This window comes from Phoca vitulina, unplaced genomic scaffold, assembly GCF_004348235.1.
Source record: "Phoca vitulina isolate PV1807 unplaced genomic scaffold, GSC_HSeal_1.0 scaffold48, whole genome shotgun sequence".
NCBI classification, from domain to species: Eukaryota; Metazoa; Chordata; class Mammalia; order Carnivora; family Phocidae; genus Phoca; species Phoca vitulina.
The window spans coordinates 336,161-354,990 of record NW_022589751.1 but is presented as its reverse complement, the minus strand read 5'-3'; the positions used below and the strand labels follow the sequence as shown (position 1 = coordinate 354,990).

Genomic DNA, 18,830 nt, shown 5'->3' with positions numbered 1-18,830 from the left:
GGCCTCACACTCACCTATCACAATGTCCATGCCCTCTGAGCTGCGCTCCACCCAGGATCCTGCACACAGGCCATCTTTAAATTTCCCGCGGAGGGAGGGGCTTGCCAAAAAGTGCAGCAGCAGTTTCAACCCCAACACAGTGGTGGTGGGATGCACGTGGCCCTGCACAAGGAGCAGGAACCAGTCAGGCCCCAGGTTCAGAAACATCTCTTCCTTTGTCCTGCGGGAGTCAATAAATGCAATAAATTATCTCTCAGTCTGTGAGCAAAGAACATGTCCAGAAAATACAAATAATGTCCAGCCTCACTTGTCACCTAGGAGAGGCAAATTAAGGTTAATCTGGATGTTACTTAGCGAAGAACATGTTATATTTTTAAAGAATGGTAAAATAAAATGCTGGCAAAGTTGCTGTTAAATGGCTGAATATGTTTATTAACAGCTGAAGTGTAAGTTGGCTAAACTATTCAAAGCAATTGAAAACTGTATCAACAGATGTACAAATGTGCAGGCCCCATGATAGCCCTATCCACTAGTATTCATACTTACAGAGTCTGACTAGCCACCCATCTAATTATATCAATACAGTCACATAAAACACATAATGGTTAGTTAACTCCCTTTTCAAATCCATGGGTCAAAATTAATCTAAGTGGAATAGTCCAATATTTATGCAACTTAGGTGGAGGAGCAAGATAGCGGAGGAGTAGGAGACCTAAATTTCGTCTGGTCCCAGGAATTCAGCTGGATAGGGATCAAACCATTCTGAACACCTACGAACTCAACAGGAGATCGAAGAAAAGAATAGCAGCAACTCTGTGAACAGAAAAGCGACCACTTTCTGGAAGGTAGGATGTGCAGAGAAGTGAATCAGAGGCGATATTCGGGAGGATAGATGGTAGGGGAGGGGGCCTCCATTGGCCGATTCTGGCAAGTGATAGAGCCGCGGAGCACAAAATCGAACTTTTAGATGTCGGCCCTGCTGTGGGACATTGCTCCAGTGGCTAAGCGGGGGGTAGAACCCTCATGGGACAGTGTGGTCTCAGGACCCTCGGGGTCACAGAAAGACCTGGGGTGCCTGAGTGCAGCAGAGCTCCCAGGTATTGGAGCGGGGAAGCCGGCTGCAGAGATGGAGCCAAGGCGCGGGCTCTCAGCTTGGGGTGGCCATAAACCGTGATCCGTGGCACAGTTGGGCCACTGCTCCTCCAGCAGGGGCCCAACAAGCGGCAGATCCGGGGAGACTCCCCTTCCTCCCCTGGGAGGAGCAGCGCAGGAGCGCACTGCAGGGATCTGCTGGGTTTGGAGACTCCACACTGAGTTGGGTGCCAGAGATAGAAACGCTTGGTCACAGGCCGGGTGAGCACGGAGTGCAGCCGGAGACCAGGGAGATGGGAGTGACTGACTGCTTTTCTCTGGGGGCACACTGAGGAGTGGGGCCCCGAGTTCTCGGCTCCTCCGGGGCGGAGATTGGGAGGCTGCCATTTTCACTCTTGGCCTCCAAAGCTGTACGGAAACCTTGCAGGGAACAAAAGCTCCCGAGAGCAAACCCAAGCAGATTACTTAGCCTGGACTGGCAAGGGCGGGGCAATTCCGCCTCCGGCAAAGACATTTGGGAACCATGGCAACAGGCCCCTCCCCCAGAAGATCAACCCACCAAGACCAAGTTTACCCATCAATGAGAACAGCAGAACTCCAGGAATAGGAGAATACAGCACATAGAATTCATGGCTTTTTCCCCCCCGATTCTTTAGTCTTTCAAAGATAGTTTTTTTAATTTTCTTTTTTTTCTTTTTCTTTTTTTTTTATTTGAATTTTTCTGTCCCTTTTTCAACCAATATCTTATCAATTCCTTTTTTAAAAATCTTTTTTATTTTTCATTTTTAGAGTCATATTTTATCCCTTCATTGTAGTTAACCTTATTTTTGGTATATATATATAAATTGTTCTCGCTTTAAACTTTGGGGATACAGTTTCTTCTAACAGACCAAAATATACCCTAAATCTCTAGTGTATGGCTTTGTTCTAGTCTCCTGCCTGATCACATTCTCTCCTTTTTTTTTTTTTTTAATTTCTCTTCTTTCTTTTTTCAACCAACTTCTTATCTTATCAATTCCTTTTATAAAATCTTTTATAATTTTCATCTTTACAGTCATAGTCCATCCCTTCACCGTATTTACCCTTATTTTTGTACATATATTTTTTGTTTTCTTTAAAATTTTGGGAGGCAGTTTCTTCTAACAGACCAAAATACGGCCAAAATCTAGTGTGTGGCACTGATCTATTCACCAGCCTGATCATATTTGATCATATCCTTTTGTTCTTTTCTTTTTCTTTTTTTTTTCTTTTTTCTTTCTTTCCCTTTCTTTTCCCCCGGTTTTGGGTCTCTTCTGATTTGTTCAGTGTATATTTCTCTGGGTCGTTGTTACCTTGTTAGCATTTTGTTCTCTCATTCATCTATTCTCCTCTGGACAAAATGACAAGATGGAAAAACTCATCTCAAAAAATAGAACAAGAGGCAGTACCAACTGCCAGGGACCTACTCAATATGGACATTAGTAAGATGTCAGAACTAGAGTTCAGAATGACGATTACAAAGATACTAGCTGGGCTTGAAAAAAGCACGGAAGATACTAGAGAAACCCTTTCTGGAGAAATAAAAGAACTAAAATCTAACGAAGTTGAAATCAAAAAGGCTATTAATGAGGTGCAATCAAAAATGGAGGCTCTAACTGCAAGGATAAATGAGGCAGAAGAGAGAATCAGTGAGATAGAAGACCAAATGATGGAGAATAAAGAAGCTGAGAAAAAGAGAGATCAACAACTACTGGATCACAAGAGCAAAATTCGAGAGATAAGTGATACCATAAAACAAAACAATATTAGAATAATTGGGATCCCAGAAGAAGAAGAAAGAGAGAGAGGGGCAGAAGCTATATTGGAGCAAATTATAGCAGAGAACTTCCCTAATTTGGGAAGGAAATAGGCATCAAAATCCAGGAGGCACAGAGAACCCCCCTCAAAATCAATAAAAATAGGTCAACACCCCAACATCTAATAATAAAACTTACGAGTCTCAGAGACAAAGAGAAAATCCTGAAAGCAGCTCAGGACAAGAGGTCTGTAACCTACAATGGTAGAAACATTAGATTGGCACCAGACCTACCCACAGAGACTTGGCAGGCCAGAAAGGACTGGCATGATATATTCAGAGCACTAAATGAGAAAAGTATGCAGCCAAGAATACTATATCCAGCTAGGCTGTCATTGAAAATAGAAGGAGAGATAAAAAGCTTCCAGGACAAACAAAAACTAAAAGAATTTGCAAACACCAAACCAGCCCTACAACAAATATTGAAAGGGGTCCTCTAAGCAAAGAGAGAGCCTAAAAGTTACAAAGACCAGAAAGGAACACAGACAATATACAGTAACAGTCACCTTACAGGCAATACAATGGCACTAAATTCATATCTTTCAATAGTTACCCTGAATGTAAATGGGCTAAATGCCCCAATCAAAAGACACAGGCTATCAGATTGGATAAAAAAACAAGACCCATAGATATGCTGCCTGCAAGAGACTCAGTTTAGACACAAAGACACCTCCAGATTGAAAGTGAGGGGGTGGAAAACCATTTACCATGCTAATGGATGCCAAAAGAAAGCTGGGGTGGCAATCCTTATATCAGACAAATTAGATTTTAAACCAAAGACTATAAGAGATGACGAAGGACACTATATCCTACTTAAAGGGTCTATCCAACAAGAAGATCTAGAAATTGTAAATATCTATGCCCCTAACATGGGAGCAGGCAATTAATAACAAAATCAAAGAAACACATCGACAACAATACAATAATAGTAGGGGACTTTAACACCCCCCTCACTGAAATGGACAGATCATCTAAGCAAAGATCAACAAGGAAATAAAGACTTTAAATGACACAGTGGACCAAATGGACTTCACAGATATATTCAGAACATTCCACCCCAAAGCAACAGAATACAGATTCTTCTCTAGTGCCCATGGAACATTCTCCAGAATAGATCACATCCTAGGTCACAAATCAGGTCTTAATCGGTACCAAAAGACTGGGATCATTCCCTGCATATTTTTGGACCACAATGCTTTGAAACTAGAACTCAATCACAGGAGGAAAATCAGAGAGAACTCAAATACATGGAGGCTAAAGAGCATCCTACTAAAGAATGAATGGGTCAACCAGGAAATTAAAGAAGAATTTAAAAAATTCATGGAAACCAATGAAAATGAAAACACAACTATTCAAAATCTTTGGGATGCAGCAAAGGCGGTCCTAAGAGGAAAGTATATAGCAATACAAGCCTTTCTCAAGAAACAAGAAAGGTCTCAAATACACAACCTAACCCTACACCCAAAGGAGCTGGAGAAAGAAGAGCAAATAAAACCTAAACCCAGCAGGAGAAGAGAAATAATAAAGATCAGAGCAGAAATCAATGAAATAGAAACCAAAAGAATAGCAGAACAGATCAATGAAACTAGGAGCTGGTTCTTTGAAAGAATTAATAAGATTGATAAACCCCTGGCCAGACTTACCAAAAATAAAAGAGAAAGGACCCAAATAAATAAACTCATGAATGAAACAGGAGAGATCACAACCAACACCAAAGAAATACAAACAATTATAAGAACATATTATGAGCAACTATATGCCAGCAAATTAGATAATCTGGAAGAAATGGATGCATTCCTAGAGATGTATCAACTACCAAAACTGAACCTGGAAGAAATAGAAAACCTGAACAGACCCATAACCACTAAGGAAATTGAAGCAGTCATCAAAAATCTCCCAAGAAACAAGAGCCCAGGGCCAGATGGCTTCCCAGGGGAATTCTACCAAACATTTCAAGAAGAATTAATACCTATTCTTCTGAAACTGTTCCAAAAAATAGAAATGGAACGAAAACTTCCAAACTCATTTTATGAGGCCAGCATTACCTTGATCCCAAAACCAGACAAAGACCCCATCAAAAAGGAGAATTACAGACCAATATCCCTGATGAACATGGATGCAAAAATTCTCACCAAATACTAGCCAATAGGATCCAACAGTACATTAAAAGGATTATTCGCCATGACCAAGTGGGATTTATTCCTGGGCTGCAAGGTTGGTTCAACATCCGCAAATCAATCAATGTGATACAATACATTAATAAAAGAAAGAACAAGAACCATATGATCCTCTCAATAGATGCAGAAAAAGCATTTGACAAAGTACAGCATCCTTTCTTGATTAAAACTCTTCAGAGTGTAGGGAAAGAGGGTACATACCTCAATATCATAAAAGCCATCTATGAAAAACCCACAGCGAATATCATTCTCAATGGGGAAAAACTGAGAGCTTTCCCCCTAAGGTCAGGAACACGGCAGAGATGTCCACTATCACCACTGCTATTCAACATAGTACTAGAAGTCCTAGCACAGCAATCAGACAACAAAAAGAAATAAAAGGCATCCAAATCGGCAAAGAAGAAGTCAAACTCTCACTCTTTGCAGATGATATGATACTTTATGTGGAAAACCCAAAAGACTCCACCCCAAAACTGCTAGAACTCATACAGGAATTCAGTCAAGTGGCAGGATATACAATCAATGCACAGAAATCAGTGGCATTCCTATACACCAACAACAAGACAGAAGAAAGAGAAATTAAGGAGTCGATCCCATTTACAATTGCACCCAAAACCATAAGATACCTAGGAATACATCTAACCAAAGAGGCAAAGAATCTGTACTCAGAAAACTATAAAATACTCATGAAAGAAATTGAGGAAGACATAAAGAAATGGAAAAATGTTCCATGCTCATGGATTGGAAGAACAAATATTGTGATGATGTCAATGCTACCTAGAGCAATCTACACTTTTAATGTAATCCCTATCAAAATACCATCCACTTTTTTCAAAGAAATGGAACAAATAATCCTAAAATTTGTGTGGAACCAGAAAAGACCCCGAATAGCCAGAGGAATGTTGAAAAAGAAAAGCAAAACTGGTGGCATCACAATTCCAGACTTCAAGCTCTATTACAAAGCTGTCATCATCAAGACAGTATGGTAGTGGCACAAAAACAGACACATAGATCAATGGAACAGAATAGAGAGCCCAGAAATGGACCCTCAACTCTATGGTCAACTAATCTTTGACAAAGCAGGAAAGAATATCCAATGGAAAAAAAGACAGTCTCTTCAACAAATGGTGTTGGGAAAATTAGACAGCCACATGCAGAAGAATAAAACTGGACCATTTCCTTACACCACACACAAAAATAGACTCAAAATGGATGAAAGACCTAAATGTGAGACAGGAGTCCATCAACATCCTAGAGGAGAACACAGGCAGCAACCTCTTCGACCTCAGCCACAGCAACTTCTTTCTAGAAACATCGCCAAAGGCAAGGGAAGCAAGGGCAAAAATGAACTATTGGGACTTCATCAAGATAAAAAGCTTTTGCACAGCAAAGGAAACAGTCAACAAAACCAAAAGACAACTGACAGAATGAGAGAAGATATTTGCAAATGATATATCAGATAAAGGGCTAGTATCCAAAATCTAGAAAGAACTTATCAAACTCAACACCCAAAGAACAAATGATCCAGTCAAGAAATGGGCAGAAGACATGAACAGACATTTTTCCAAAGAAGACATCCAAATGGCCCACAGACACATGAAAAAGTGCTCAACATCGCTTGGCATCAGGGAAATCCAAATCAAAACCTCAATGAGATACCACCTCACACCAGTGGCTAAAATTAACAAGTCAGGAAATTTCAGATGTTGGTGGGGACGCGGAGAAAGGGGAACCTTCCTACACTGTTGGTGGGAATGCAAGCTGGTGTAGCCACTCTGGAAAACAGTATGGAGGTTCCTCAAAATTTGAAAATAGAGCTACCATACGACCCAGCAATTGCACTACTGGGTATTTACCCCAAAGATACAAATGTAGTGATCCCAAGAGGTATGTGCACCCCGATGTTTAGAGCAGCAATGTCCACAATAGCCAAACTATGGAAAGAGCCAAGATATCCATCAACAGATGAATGGATAAAGAAGATCTGGTATATATATACAATGGAATATTATGCAGCCAATCATAAAAAAAAAAAAAAAAATCTTGTCATTTGCAACAACATGGATGGAACTAGAGGCTATCATGCTAAGTGAAATAGGTCAATCACAGAAAGACATGTATCATATGATCTCACTGATATGAGGAATTCTTAATCTCAGGAAACAAACTGAAGGTTGCTGGAGTGGTGGGGGGGTGGGAGGGATGGGGTGGCTGGGTGATGGACACTGGGGAGGGTATGTGCTATGGTGAGCACTGTGAATTGTGTAAGACTGATGAATCACAGACCTGTACCTCTGAAACAAATAATACATTATATGTTAAAAACAAAAAAAAGATAGTAGGAAGGGAAAAATGAAGTGGGGGAAATCAGAGGGGGAGACAAACCATGAGAGACTATGGTCTCTGAGAAACAAACGGAGGGTTCTAAAAGGGAGGGGGTGGGGGGATGGGTTAGCCTGGTGATGGGTATTAAAGAGGGCACGTATTGAATGGAGCACTGGGTGTTATATGCAAACAATGAATCATGGAACACCATATCAAAAAAATTAATTAAAAAATATTTATGCAATTTTATCAGTTTAGGCAAAATACATGTTTAACTGTCACTTTCAAAAATTAATTTAAAAATGATGAGTTTGGAGAATACAAACTTGCTAGAAGGGACTGGAGGACAGGGAGGTGGGCAACCAAACCTCAGGGTTAATGGCTCAGCAAAGGACTCTGCCTCCTGGGAGCCAGAGAAGGGCCCATCTTTGCTGGACAGTGTTCTCAGTGCCAGCTGCCAGACTAAGGAGTGAGGCTGTGGCCACTGGGCTAGGAGTCAAGAAACTGTCCTCTCTTCTATCCCTGCCTCTTTTGACTAACTTGATGACTTTGGCAGGGCTCTTGTTGAGCTCTGGTCATTTTTCTTGATGTTGATGGTGGTGGTGATGATGATCGTGGTAATGATGATGATAATGATGGTGATGGTAATAATATGATGACGGTGGTAGTGATGATGGTAATGATGGTGATGGTGATGATGATAATGATGGTGATGGCGATGATGGTGGTGGTGATAATGATGGTGATGGTGATGATGATGATGGTGGTAGTGATGATGATAATGATGGTGATGGTGATGGTGGTGGTGGTGATTATGATGATGACGATGATGGCAGTGATGGTGAGATAATGATGATGATAGCAGTTAGCTTATGGAGTACTTATAGTATCCCAGACACTGTGCTTAGGGCTACCCACATATTAACTTCCATCTTTAGCAGGTACTAATTTTATCCTCAGATAGAAAAGCAGAAGGCATAGAAGGCTTAACTAACCTCCCCAAGTCTCTGGAAGCAGAGCTGGGCTTTGAACCCAGGAGGTCCAGAGATCAGAGCCCCAGTGCTTAAGCACTACACTATATTATCATTCAAAAAGATGAAAAAGGAAAGAGTTGGACTAGCTCATCTCCAGGGCATCTTCCAGTTCTACCATGCTTAGATTCTAGGAATGCAGACTTTTATTTTTTTTTTAAAGATTTTATTTATTTATTTGACAGAGAGAGAGACAGAGAGAGAGCACAAGTAGGCAGAGTGACAGGCAGAGGGAGAGGGAGAAACAGGCTCTCTGCTGAGCAGGGAGCCGGATGTGGGGCTCGATCCCAAGACCCCAGGATCATGACCTGAGCCGAAAGCAGCCGCTTAACGGACTGAGCCACCCAGGTGCCCCTAGGAATGCAGACTTTTAAAGCACTACTTGCAAGGCTGTTTTACTGAAGGGTGACTCCCTACCCCATTCCTCTGTCCCCCAACATACATACACACGAAAATGGCAACTCAGCAGGAGCAAGTATCTAGACTGACTTCCTCAGCACTGCATTCTCAGAGTGAGGAACAGTGTCTGGCACACAGTAGTTGCTCAAGAAATAGTTGTTGAACAAATGACTCCGGAGTTGGACATAAAGCAAGCAGTCAAGGGGAGAGCATTAATGCAATTTTGGGGTTACACATTGTTTTAAAGTTAATTGAAGGCAGATACTTCTTTTTCCAACTTGGAAAAATAACTAAAAAACTGACAGTAAATAGCAGAAGAATTTGGCAAGCCTTTTCCTTGATAGATGTTATTTAGGCTAACCATTTCTCCATTCTATTGTCTGCCAAGTACAGGACATCAAAATCAGTAATTGTCACAAATGCCAAAACAATAACAATTACACTATAGCAGTGGTGACAAAAGGAGCTTATTGTAATTATACCAAATCTGTTCTGAGTTACTCATGCCCATTGCACATCTGCATCAGAATATTTTAGGGCAAGGTCTGCATTATTGGGTGGAGAGAGTATAATTTTCTTTCTGACTGGTGCAGGAAACACACTGCAGAAAACCGACTCGGAGATGCTAAACTTTTCATTAAGAAAAGGTTTTAATACTGCACCCTGTATGAGGCAACCTCATGCCAAATCGTTCTTCCTGGAGCTACTTACTCAGAGGACAGATGAAGTTGGGAGGAAGATATTACACTGAACAGCATCTCCAGCAACTGGTTTCTGAGCCAGACTGTCTTTCCAGATGTTTGGCTTCCAGCTACAAAAAAGGGAAATTCAGATTTGAGAGAAAACGGATGTAAAGAGACATAATATTTGCTGCAGTAAGCAATCGTATTCACCAAATGCTTAGTTCACTCAGGAATTTAGGCATGGATGAGACTCAAAATTTTGGCATTTGAGTCTAGACTTCTATGCAATGCTTAAAAAGAATTTCAGGAAATGTTCCTAAAGTTCCCTTTAACTGGAGATTTTTTTGATGCTTCCCAGCAACCCCCCCAAAAAAAATCCTAAAAATAAGGTCATATTTATCTTCCAGTAGAAGAATGTTTTTTTCCATTATCATAGGCTGCAACATTTCTTGACCACCTACTACATACTGGGAATTATGGGAGACGCTGGGAACAGAGTGGTGGAGACTTTTAGTACTCGATCTTAATTCCTGTTCTCAATGTGCTTCCAGGCTAGGCCTTCAGCATGCCGATGTCACACTAAAAACGGAGCTTGAATTTCAGAGTTCAGAATGAAGTCCATACAAGAAGGAGGGGTGACTAAATAAGCTTACTTTTGTCCCATTATCCATTCATTCATTCATTCCCTTGGTTAGCCGGTTATTTTACAACCAATTCAGGGCACACAAACCATGCTGCAGAAATAGGACTGATGAGGCAGCTTGGAGAAGTGGGGTCAGATTTCTCTCTACTTGGATTCTGGCCCCAAAGGTCTTAATCTCTCTGAGACTCTGTTTCCTTGTCTGCAAAATGGGAATAGTAATTCCTACTATTCAGGTTTGACCTAAGGATGAGAAATTTTTCTAGTTTGAGTAACTGTCCAATAGAATCTTTTGCAATAAAAAGAATGTTTTATATCTCCCCTGTCTGATGCAGTAACCACTAGCCTCATGTGATTCGTGAGTACTTGGAATGTCACTAGTGTGACTGAGGAATTGAACTTTTAATTGTATTTAACTTCTATCAATTAAAATTTAAATTTAAGTGGCCACAGGTAACTAGAGGCTCCCATCAGATCTGGAGGGCCCAGGACAAAGTGGTCAGTAATGGTTCCCTTCACACCTGCCCTAGCAGAAGGAACATGACAGAGCTCTTGTTCTGCACCCGGATGGGAGGAGAGAAACTCAAAGAAACAAATCACAAACCTGTGCATTAGAGTAAGCCCAAGGGTTTTAGAAGCAGAGGAGGTGACTTAACTGGCTTGGTGGGACTGGGGAGGCATTTCTGCCTCCAGTGGGTGAAGCACGGAGTGGGGTGGGACCGGGGAGGCATTTCTGTCAAGGGAACAGCACATGCAAAGCATGGCTGGAGGGCAGAGCATCACACACTAGGATGTGCAGGTGCTTCAGAGTGCTGAAGTTGGGGCTCATCAGGGGAGCAAGGGTAGGAGAGATTCAACCAGGAAGGTAGGCAGGAACTAGATCATGAAGGATTCCACCTATTGCCCTATAGGGAACTGAGTTTTATCCTGGAGGTCTTGGAAGCCATTCCAGGTTGTGAAGGAAGAATATACAATTTGATTTGATTGCAACCCTACTCATAAAAACTATGACTTCACAAGCCAGTACTTGGGAACAACTGCTCAGTTGTGGGTACCTTCCCCTTCCTTTGCCTCAGCCCTTCCCTCTACCAAATGGCCCCATGACAGGTGGCTCTCAGGGGTTCCATAAGGCTCATCCTGCTGCCTTCAGACTGGTGTCAGAAAGGTCTTCTCACCAGGCACTGAGGAGTCCAGGTCCCCATCCACGCAGATCTGCCTCTCGTTCACTGAAGAAGGCTTGAGGGTGTACACAACAAACAGCCCAATTCTTAATGTAGAGAGAAAAGGATACATTCAGTGGTGGGCTCAACCCATGTTTGCTCAACACATATAAAGGTTTTGTACATAGATCCACCCAAATCAGCTTCAAGGGAGGGTTTGAGACGAATCATGTTATTCTGTGATCAATGCAATGTTTCCAGAGACTTCTAAAATCTGGCCGGATTCATCAGAGCAGTTAGCTCTGGCTCTGCCAGATCAACAGAACAGATATCAATGAGGATGGAACAGGCTAAATACCATGCCACCTGGGACCCTCCTTTGGGAAATTGGCAAAAAGCAGACCTGTTGAGTCAATGGCTGATGAGGATGACTGTGCTCATGGAAATTCTCGAATTCTTGGCCTAATAAGTGTGTCTGAGCACCAGGGAGCAGTGAGCACATAGCCCTGCTGGGGGTCTAACAGACCCACCCCTTTTCTCAACTCTCCACCCTGAACAGAACCTCTAGAAGGTTCCAAGGAAATGGAATCTGTCACTGCATTGAAGGGTAATGTTGCTGGGTTGAGTGTGGTCAGGAGAGAACTGGGGCCTATATTCGCTTGTGAAATAGTCCCAAGGCTCTGCCCATCCCCCTGGGAAGCCTGGCACAGTACCTGAGCAAGTCCTGGATGCTGAAGTGGCCCCTCAGCTGACAGCCCAGGATGGTAATGATGGTGGGGATCTTGGAGAAGGTGAGGCCCGGCTCATTGAAAAGGAAGACGAGCTTGGGTATAAGCTGTGCCTGGTGAGCAACTTCAGCATTCCGGGGTCCTTCCCTGTGAGCCCAGGAGAGAGGCAGTAAAAGCTTTTACTGGAATGAACCAAATTTGCTGTGTTTCTGCTAAAAAGGTTTCCTAGGCTGGGCTTGCTCTGTGGCCCTCTGACACCAATGCTCTCTTGGCAACTCATCAAAATACTGTCAGACACCCATTGAATATGTGTCTGCCAAGTGCCAGAGTTGCTCAGGGATGAGCCTCCCATGCCCTTCCACCCCCGGAAACTGCCTTCAAAGACAACCCCCAGTTATTGACTTTTAAATTCTAAGCCTCGGGGAAAACTAATGCCAGTCTCAGAAAACTCAGAACAAAGACAGCAGACTCGTGTGTGACCGCGGAACACTTCCCAACAGCCAGGAGCGCAGGGCCCTTGGTGAGTCTGTCTGGGTGTGTGCTCTTCCTGCCTGCCCCAAACCACAAAGTGGATGAACACGCCACTGAGAGTCAAAGGGGAAAAAGACAGAATTCAAGCATCCACATCCTCCTTCTTAGGATAATCACAAATTCAATTTCCAGTAAATTCTCCCCCCGCCCAAAGAAAACAGCTCCCAGGATAAGTGTCCATATTTTAGAAACAAACACAGAAAGAAAGTGGGAAAGAAAAAAAGGAAGATGAAGGAGGGTGAATTGGGGTGGATTGCTCCTTCTTGAGCTGTCCTGTCAGTACTAATAGGATAAATTCTGCCAAACTCCACATTCCTGATAGACACAGAGGCAGAACCAGCCCAGTTCTGTGTGTGGTTTGTATTCATCAGCCTAACAGGGAAGGTGTGCGTTCATCCACCTACAAGCTCCCAATGTGTTTTGTGCTCTTATCACAGAACTAAGAGGCCTGCTTGTCTGTATTCCTTCTCTACAGGACTGTCCTTTTCTTCTTGAACTTCTAGCACTAAGAACTGAGTATGAAATGGAATGGGTTTGTAATAGACACCCAGTGAGTGACTGAGTGAAAAGATGTTCACAAATATATCCAAAAACATCAAAGGTGCTAATGATAAGTTGAAACAGCCCTCCATGAGGAGGCAGGTGGATGTGGGGGTGACCAGCCTGACAGGTGAGGAAGGAGATGGGTTGCTATGGTGGCTTTCCTGCCTCCCTTCTCCCTTATTCTGATCCCAGTCCCTGGTTTTCTTTGGGGGCCTACCACGTTCTAACTCCCCTCCACCCTTTCCAGAAGTGAAGTCATGCCACATGACCCAAGATGGCCCAGTGAGACTCCATCCTATTGCTGAGACTAAGGAGGAAAAAAGAAGCCCTCTGTGTTGCCTGTGCTGGCCGAGGATATTCACTGAGGAGCTGCGCGGAGGCCATCGTGCCGTCTGCCCACATGAAGCCAGCACAGAAGAAAGCATGGACAAGATGGGTGACAGGTCTAAGACGGAGCAGTATGAGCGTCACCCAGCCACGTGGGAAAATATGCCCCATTCCAATGTATGAGCCAATAAAATCCCCTTTCTCAACCTTCCTTTTGCCCTCCCTCCTCCCTTCCTTTTTTCCTCTCTTCCTTCCTTCCCTAAGTTGGTTTAAATTGTATTTCTACCACTTGCAACCAAAAGAGCCTTGAACAATTTAAAAAGTGACTTGGAGAAGTCACTTAGAGGGAAAGTGGGTTGAGGGTCAAATGGGACATACAGAAGTGTTTTCGTTTGCTGAGCCCCGAGAGGGTGCTAGCTGCAGATCTGGAGAGTCCCCTCCTGGGGCCCAAATCCACCAGGGGAGAGACTTGCCCCACATACGTGAGCCACTGGGAAGGACACTGCCTCACACTGAATGTGCCCCCCCAAAATTCATACGTTAAAACCTAACCGTCAGTGCGACAATATTTGGAGGTGTGGTCTTTGGGAGGTAAACAGGTCATGAGAATGGGGCCCTCGTGATGGGATTAGTGCCTTTATAAAAGAGATGCCAGCGAGCCCTCACCCCTCCCACCAGGTGACATTATAGGGAGAAGACTGCTCGTAACCAGGAAGCGGGACCCTCACCAGACACCGAATCTGCCAGGGCCTTGATGTTAGACTTCCAGCCCCTAGAACTGTAAGAAATAAACTTCTGCTGTTTATATGCCACCCCATCTATCATATTTTGTTACAGCAGCCCACATGGACTGAGACAGACGTGCTGCCACCTGGGAACTCAGTGCTCTGGAAATGGGAGAAGGCCGTGGTTGCGGAGCCACTTCCTGTCCCACCCCCTCGGTTCCCCTTCTTGGTATGAAGCCATTAGTTCTAGCCCCCACCCTGCCAAAGCCTGGCCTACCTTGGTGATCGAAGGATTTCCGCAAGGTGGGAAAAGAGGGAGTGCTCCAGGTTGTCCGCAGTATTCATCCAGAGCTGGAGACAAGCACAGAGTGAAACCAGGATGTGTGTGAAGAAGGGACTCCATGCAGTGTGAGCAGGTACAGGGTTGAGCACACTCTCCTTACGCTTGAAGTCACTAACACCATTTAGCAGCTCAGGAATCAGACCAGCTCTCCCAACACCTAGAACTTAGAGGCTGCCTTTCCCGGGGGAAAGCTCAGACACCATTTCTCTCTTCCCCATCTCTGCTGCTGCCCAGGGCTTCAGTGGGAGTCTAGATTGGAACCAAGGACACCTGCCGTGACCTGTGTCTGGCCCTCAGCCCTGGAGCCCCTGTAACCACACACCAAATGCAGCTCATCCTCACTGGAGCCTGGAAGGCAAGTGCCAGTCTTCCCAAGCGAGAGATGAGGAAACAGGCTGAGACAGACCAGTTGAGGGACAGGTCCCACTCACCACCAGCAAGCGGTAGGACTGGAATGAGAAGATGAGTCTTGCCTGTCTGGTTTGATGCTACCGCGAGCATGCACCCAACTTGTGCACACATCACTTTCTTCAGTCCCCTCCTCCGTGAGACCTGCAGCGCAGCCCCCTCCCCTCCCGCACGGCCGCACTGCGAGCTGCACACTGAAGGGAACGCACTCAGATTCCAAGAGTGAACTTTATCACTCAGGTTGTTTTCATTCACAGTAAACAAAATGCAGCTGCTAACCGTCCTGCTGGGGCAAAGTGGATGGCGTGCCTTCAGGTCTCCTGTCTGTTCCCCTTTAGAGAACTCTACTGTTTCTTATTTCCAAATACTGACATTTCCTAGGGCCCAGAATGGAGAAGGTTTGATGTGGGATTGTAAGAGTGCATTCACGGAGCAGCTAAAAGAGCTCACACTTATACAAATGAGACCATTTTCTAGAGGCAAGAAGTGCCCTGCAAAGTCCTAAAACGGTATCATTATCCGCATGTAGTAGCTAAGAAGAGTGACACTCAGAGAGACTCAGAAACTTGCCTGGCGCCCCACGGTTTCTAATTGGCAGAGCCCGGCTTCAAAGCCTGGTCTGCCTGACCATCGAGTCCATCCTCTTGTCTCCTCACTGTGCTCCCACAGGCATCTCCTGCAGACAATGACCCATAGGGTCAATAATCGACCTCACTTGAATCAAGCAGGTGACCGTGGCCCCATCCTCTTACTTCAGAGTGAAAGCAAAGGAGCCTCAAAGGACTCAAGTTTCTGAGGAGGCCCATGAAGGTAGAGACCACCCCTCTGACTAGTCCCCACACATGCCACATAGAGAGCACTTAATAAGGACCCATCAAGTTTTTTAAAAGAGTGAATGCAAAGTAAATCAAGGTAAAATAAGTGGATAAGTGGACTGCTCTTAAGCCAGAAGCACACTGACCGATTTCCAGCTCCTGTCTGCACAGCCGCTGCCTGGCGTACACAGAAGAGGGCAGCTGCCATTTGGGAGAGCTGGTGTGGGCTGATGTGGCCCCAGTAGGGATGGGGGTAGGTAGGCACGGCACCCCAACATGCAAGTGTGTAGGAGTCCAAGAGCCTGCACACTTGGAACGTTCATTCATGAAGTCAGACATTGAGCAAATGCTTTGCCCGACTCAGTGCCGGGAGAACTGAGATAGTAAGATTGGACCAAGCAATCTTGTGTGCCCCTGAGCCCTTACCTTTCCCACAGAAGCATATTCCTGTTTCCTTTCCAGAGCACTAGAACAATAAAAAGCTGCCACACACATTGGAGGCTGCCTAGCTCTTTAGAAATTACATAATACCAAGTATGTGAATTTTGGGAAACATGGATAATTGAATCTTTTGGTTATTATCCTGTGTCACATAACCTCTGTACTGAGAACTGCATTGAGATGTCTGGATTAGATTTCTTTAAATATCAAATGGATAATACGTCAGATTTTGCCCTCTCCCCACCTCTGGAACCACCTCACTCTCAGAATGGGCTGGCCTATCCCTTCTTCAAGGAACCCAAAGCCTCAACCTCCTGCCTTTCCCCTGCTTCTCAACTTCCTGTCTCTCCCCTGCTTCTCAACCTCCTGCCTTTCCCCTGCTTCTCAACTTCCTGTCTCTCCCCTGCTTCTCAATTTCCTGTCTCTCCCTACTTCTCAACTTCCTATCTCTCTCTGCTTCTCAACCTCCTGCCCCTCCCCTGCTTCTCAGCTTCCTGTCTCCCTCTTCCCTTTAAACTGTCTGTCCCAATCATCATGCATGGAACCCACCCTTTTTCTTGTAACCCACTCTTTTATCTCTAAACTTTCCCTCTCAATAGTGGGAAGGACTTGACCCATCAATAGTGATTTTCCCACTGGTATTTTTAACCATCCTTTTCTACTGCTTTCTCCTCCTCAACCTAAAACCAGACTCACGTCCCTTAAGTCTTGAAACTTCCTCCCTTCTATTTTCTTCTCTTTTTTTCTTCTTCAAAAGCCCACTGACTGTCTTGACTCCATCCTCCTCCCTCCACCTCACTTCTGACCCCATTACTTATGTTTTCCTAGGCCTGTCAGTGACCTTCAGTTGACCTCCAAGTGACTTCCAAATTTTACACAGTCCTACAAATTACAAAATCTACAACTTAACACATCCTTGCCCTTACTTTACTTGATAGAGGCAGACATTTGGAAAAGTTCTCTTCTTTTTGAAATTTTGTCCTCCTAATCTTTAAATTTTATTTCATTTCCTTTTGTTTTCCTTTTTTTTTTTTTTTTTTTTTAGCTTCTGGTTTTTATGGGTTGCTTGTTTTCTTAACTCCAGCTTTAAAAGCACCAGCTTACCTAAAAGTTTACTCAGGGAGGGGTGGGGTGGTACCCATGGTCATTCCAGGAGCAGGCAGCAGGAGGGTGGTGGGTTCCTCCACGGGTAATTTCTGGGCCAGGCTGCTGGTGGACATGCTTTGGAGCCAAGCTGCCTGAACTCAGCCACAGCATTTTGGAAGGTACAGGTATGCAGCCAAGGCATGCTGTCCTGTTTATCAGTGTAGTGAGGTCATTTATGCATGTCTCCTTTCCTCTAGTGCACTAGGAGCCTATATTCCACACCTGGCTGGCTTCCTGCATAACCCTCTCATCCATATCTTCAGACCCAGATCCAGGGCCTGGTTCAATTAGCTAATATTTTATTTAGGATTTTTGGAGCTGTATTTATGAATAAGATTGGCCTGTACTTTTTCATTTCCCATAGTGTCCTTTTTTGGTTCTGCAATCAAGGTTGGCTCATAAAATAAGCTGGGAGTGCTCTCTTTCCAGTTGCCTGGAAGAGTTGATAAGGCTGGAATGGCCCATTTCCTGACTGCAGAACTTCCCTACAGACACCCTGGGCCTGGACTTGCCTTATGGATGTTGTTTGTAAGATTTTAAACCTGTGATTCTGTTATTTGATGGTTATGGGACCATTTGAGTTTTTATTTCTTTTTGAGTGAATTTTGGAAACAAATTTTCTTGGAGATTGTTCAAATGAGCTAAGTGTTCACATTTATTGGCACCAAGTTGCTGATCCTATTTTCTTGTTGCCTTTCTAATTGCTCATTCCTCTGTGGTTATTCTTCCCTTTCCTTCCTAATATTATTTAGTTGTGCCTCCTGTTTGTTTTTCTTCCCCCCTTAGCCAATCTCAACAGGTCTGTCTGTGTTATGAGAACTAGTTATTGGCTTTGGTGATCCTTTCTACGTTTGTTTCTTTCCTACTTAAGTAATGTTCTCATCTCTTTTTCCTTCCTTCTTTCTCTGAATTTTGTTTTTGTTTGTTTTTTTCTTTGGGGTTTTGTGTTTCCATTTTTGTTTGTTCATTCTAACTTCTTGATCTAAAAGTTCTGTTCATTAATTTTAAATGTTCTTTTCTCTAATATATATACACTGATGCCTATAAATTTTCCTCTAAATCTAGCTTTCACCAGCACCCCCCCCCCACAGTGCTTTGTTATATGCAGTGTTATACAGTGTGTTCCTTTCATTCAGTTCTAAATCACTTCTAATTCGAATGATGAGCTTCATTAATCCTCTTTATCCCACTGTCTTTGCCAAAATTCAGGCTTCAAAATCTTCTATCTGGATTTCTGTAGCAATCTCACAACCCACTCTCCCTTGCCTTGGGCTCCTGCCACCAGGGTAATAGGCCTAAAATAAAATTCTAACATGTCATTCTTTTGTTAACATCCTTAGGTATCAGGAGCTTCGCAAAACTTAGCAATAATCTAAAACTTATCTATAAAGCCTTTAACCTAGTAATTCAACTTTGATCATTTATTCAAAGGAAATAGTTTTTAAAGCAGGGGAAATGTATGCACAAAACAACAAAATAACA

General features: G+C 43.7%; 1 protein-coding gene across 6 annotated transcripts in view; it reads right to left on the bottom strand.

The window, feature by feature from the left end:
* WDFY4 (WDFY family member 4) overlaps positions 1-18,830 on the bottom strand; it is a 285,720-nt gene that overhangs the window by 164,542 nt on the left and 102,348 nt on the right. For all 6 annotated transcript variants that reach the window (XM_032432234.1, XM_032432233.1, XM_032432238.1 and 3 more), the window contains 5 exons: positions 14,473-14,546; positions 12,055-12,216; positions 11,357-11,448; positions 9,570-9,669; positions 15-220 (listed from right to left, as the gene is read on the bottom strand). In XM_032432234.1, the coding sequence (XP_032288125.1) occupies positions 15-220; positions 9,570-9,669; positions 11,357-11,448; positions 12,055-12,216; positions 14,473-14,546 (634 nt within the window). The remainder of the gene's footprint in view (positions 1-14; positions 221-9,569; positions 9,670-11,356; positions 11,449-12,054; positions 12,217-14,472; positions 14,547-18,830) is intronic.